This window comes from Acanthisitta chloris, unplaced genomic scaffold (genome assembly GCF_000695815.1).
Source record: "Acanthisitta chloris isolate BGI_N310 unplaced genomic scaffold, ASM69581v1 scaffold2689, whole genome shotgun sequence".
In the NCBI taxonomy this organism is placed as follows: domain Eukaryota; kingdom Metazoa; phylum Chordata; class Aves; order Passeriformes; family Acanthisittidae; genus Acanthisitta; species Acanthisitta chloris.
In genome coordinates this window covers 64,512-68,550 of record NW_008689592.1, presented here as the reverse complement: position 1 = coordinate 68,550, position 4,039 = coordinate 64,512, and the positions used below count along the sequence as shown (strand labels likewise).

Below are 4,039 nucleotides of genomic sequence, written 5' to 3'. Positions count from 1 at the left end.
CTTGACAATGTTTTTCAAACCATGTTAAGCAACAAAACTGAGCTGAGACAATATAAAAATGTCCCCATTTTATTCAGCATAACAGGCCAATGGGATGGTTTAGATTTATACTGATGAAACATGGCCAGGCCTGAATGAAATGAACAGCTAATGGGTTTGAATTCTGGATTCTGGCAGGATAACTGGCTGGTTTTCAGGGCTGTGCTGGCAATTTGCTGTGGGCAGAGCAATATCAGAACAGGAACACCAGGATGGTGAATGTTTCTTCCCATTCCACCACTTCCAAGCTCACCCATCTTTTCTGCCAGCTCTTAGCTGAGTGAGCTGAACAGGTCAAAATTAAGGCTGAATGTTTAAGATGTCACACAAACTGCTTGTGGCAGTGCTGAGTTCCAGCATTACTTATTTCCAGGCTCATAATCAGAAACAAGCTCTAATTTAGTTATAAATCTAAATTGTAAGTTTTCAATGTGTAAGTGGTGAAACCAATACATCTCGCTGTGGTTTTAAGGTCTTCTAATTTCAGGGAAAGCCCCTGCTCTATCCAAGACAACTTTCTGAATGCAGCACTGAAGATGCCCTGAATATTGCCTGGGAATCAAAGACTTAGATATGGTTAATAAATAATATGGTTAATACACATCTAAATAAATAGATATGGTTAGCACACAGTTACAAAGGCAAAGTTACAACTGCTTGAACACAGTTAACAACTGTTTAGAAATGGAGAAGTATTTTTATTTCATCCTTTGGTGGTGACATTCAGGGGTAAAGCTTTAATCAGAGTATTTTGGGAATATCCAATATTCATTTTATATGTAAAAGGAGATAATGAAAAAATTTAGACGCTACTTTGCAAAAATCCCTGAAAAATACAGACAGCTTTGGAGAACTCCTCCTCTTTGTAGAAGTGGAGTTGTGCTCTCACAAGTGAAAATAACGTTAATAATAAAGGCAGTAGTAGGGTGACTTTTGCTGTTATTTTTTCCTGGATTGAGAAAAACAGAGTCAGTGTGAAGCAGCAGAAAGTAATTCCCTGCCTTTCAGTCTTAGCCATGTGTCAGCCCTACACGTGGATCCTTTTGTAACGTGGCACTGAGGCTCATGTTGGCCCATCACAGTGTTTCTCCTCAGAAGAGCTGTGTTTAGGCCCAGCCTGTGGTCTCAGTTGGAGGTGGAGCAACGTGCACAAGCCTGGAGAACAACGTGATGTCTGCTGCTGTGTTTACAGAGTCCTCCTCTAACCTGCTGACTCACCTCAGAGCACCAGACTGACTCTGAAATGGTTAAATGTGCTTACAGTTCTTCTTTTTCTTTCTGGGTACTTCTTCCACACACTCATTCAACTCCTCTTTTTGCCTTTTGTGTTTCTTCTTCTGGCGTTTCTTCTGCTTTGCTTCATGTTCCTTTATGCTGAGATCTTCCCCATCAGATACTCCTGCATCAATTTCTCCAGTGCCCATATTTTCATCAGAACTGATGCTTTCCCCTTTGTGCCACTCTTTATGTTTCCTCTTCTTTTTCCCTTTGTGACATTCATTTAATGGAGCATCCAGTTCCTTTCCATTCAAACCACCTGTCTTAGACTGTTTCCCTTTTGGTTCCTCACAATGCTCTGTCCTCTCTGCCTCATTATCTCTCTTCTGCTTCTTCTTTTTCTTTTTGACTTTGGTTTTGAGTTCTTCTGAAGGCTCTGAAGCTTCATCAGCTGTTGGGTTGGAATTATCTGTCTTTGTTTCTGGTTCCTTCTGGGATCCCTTCAACTTTGCCATGCGCTGGGCAAAATATTCTTGCACAGTGAGAACACTCTTCACTGTATTGGAACCATCTGCAGGGTTAGAGAGCCAGTGGTTCCTCTCCTTCTCTTCCTGAGACTCAGGATCTGTAATATCCGCCTGCAAGTGAACAGAGGAGCAGGAGTGAGAATCAGAAATAAATGACTTTAAACAGAATGGAGTTTTGGGGGTTTTTTGCACACTAATAAGAAAAATATTGAAAACCAATGTGGTGCTTTTAAAATTAACTGTAAAGTACAGCCTGGGGGAGAAGTGAGGCAGCCCTTAATGCAACAGACAGTGGAGGTTGAGGGAATCATAGAATATCCTGAGTTGGAAGGGACCCACAAGGATCCCTGAGTCCAACTCTTGGCCCTGCACAGCACAACCCCAACAATTCCACCATGTGCCTGAAAGTGTTGTCCAAACACTCCTAAAGCTCTGTCAGGCTTGGTGCTGTGAGCACTGCTCTGGGGAGCTGTTCCAGTGTTCAACCACCCTCTGGGGGAAGAACCTTTTCCTAATATCCTGCCTAAACCTCTCCTGACACAGCTTCAGGCCATTCCCTCAGGTCTCTCAGTGGTCACTAGAGAGCAGAGACTGGTGCTGTCGCTCTGCTGCTCTTCATGAGGAAGTTATAGACTGCTATGAAGTATACTATGAAGAAGACATGGAAGTATGGAAGGCAACAAGAAAATACAAAACAAGACAATTTTCAGCTGTTTTCAATTCCTTAGTTTACCAACTCCTACGTAACTCCTGCAGGTTGTGTACACCACGATCATACTCAAGAGTATTACACTCCCCTTGCAAAGGCACATGCCTCTACAAGATAGAACTAAATGAAAAATAATCCAGTACAATCTCTTAGCCTGTGGCACAAAGGAAATCCCATGCCTGGAATACTTCTACAGCAAAGAACTTCTGATCCAGTGAGCAATCCAGCACTGATGCATCTCTTGCACCTTATCTGATCTTTAGAAATGTTTGTTTCCCAGCTGGTTTTCTGTCACTGTGTCCCAGATGTTGTTATTTAAACACACTCCAATTGATCACACGTTATCAGATGGCAAAAACAACATCACAGGTTAGATCTTACAAGGCTTCTGCAGACATGGAATGAAGAGCTGCTGAAGTCTAGCTGCAGGTGAGTAGCTACCAAAAGAGTTTTAACTAGAAAGCAAACTAAAAGCAAAGTATAGCTATGGGGCTGGATATTATGTATGGCGTTAAGAGAATTGACTCCGAAAACGCAATGAATGCAGCTGATTCAGGTTTGTTCACATGGATACTGAAGCACTCAAAAATAAGCCTTTGTGGTATGTCCTTTTGCTTGGCAAAAGGCATAAATGACTCTTGGAAATGTCCCAAATTTTCACAAAATCACAGAATCATTTAGATTGGAAAAGACCTCTGAGACCATCAAGCCCAACCTATGACCTAACACCACCATGTCAACTAGCCTATAGCACTAAGTGCCATATCCAGTCGTTTCCTGGACACCTGCAGGGATGGTGACTCCACCACCCCCCTGGGCAGCCCCTTCCAATACCAGACAATCCTCTCTGTGAATAAATTCTTTCTGAATGCCCAACCTAAACCTCCCCTGGTGCAGCTTGAGACTCTTGTCCTGTCACTCGTTACCTGGGAGAAGAGACTGACCCCCATCTTGCTCCAACTTCCTGCCAGGGAGTTATAGAGAGGAATAAGATCCCCTCTGAGCCTTCTATTCTCCAGGCTGAGCTCCCCCATGTCCCTCAGCTCATTATTTTTAAAGCCTTGTACACCCTACAGGTATCCAAGCACACCCTCTGGATGGGAAAAGCTGAGCAGGTAGGATGGTGTAGAATCTTCAGCAACATGTGGCCTATGACATGTTCTTGCAGAGGAGGTAATCCACAGCTATTACACAGTCAAAGTGGTGAGCACGACAGGGATAATTCCCTGCTTTTCCATTCAGAAGCACAGAGATAAGAGCATCCACTCTGCCCATGCATCCTGTATGTGAACTAAAGGGACTATAAAACACAACCAAATCAGAGCAGTGATGTTTCACAGCCACTTTCACTGATACAAAGTGATACACAGGAAAGGCCAACAGAAACCTGGGAGATATAAACCCACTTATCTCGATGCTTTATAGCTATTGCACGATGGTGGAGATAAGTGCTCTGCCTCTCTTCAGGGCATCGTTAAACTTGCTGGCTGAAGTGGGGTTAATTAGGGTTTGTGAGTAAGGTTTTCCAGGTCTGACTCCTTATGCA

The 4,039-nt window shown here is 43.2% G+C and overlaps 1 protein-coding gene across 1 annotated transcript in view; it reads right to left on the bottom strand.

Moving 5' to 3' along the window:
* Positions 1-1,286: 1,286 nt before the first annotated feature.
* The window catches only part of PINX1 (PIN2/TERF1 interacting, telomerase inhibitor 1), a gene marked incomplete at its 5' end in the record, with an annotated part of 61,481 nt that continues 58,728 nt past the window's right edge, over positions 1,287-4,039 (bottom strand). The window contains one exon of the mRNA XM_009081460.1: positions 1,287-1,895. Within this exon, the coding sequence (XP_009079708.1) occupies positions 1,287-1,895 (609 nt within the window). The remainder of the gene's footprint in view (positions 1,896-4,039) is intronic.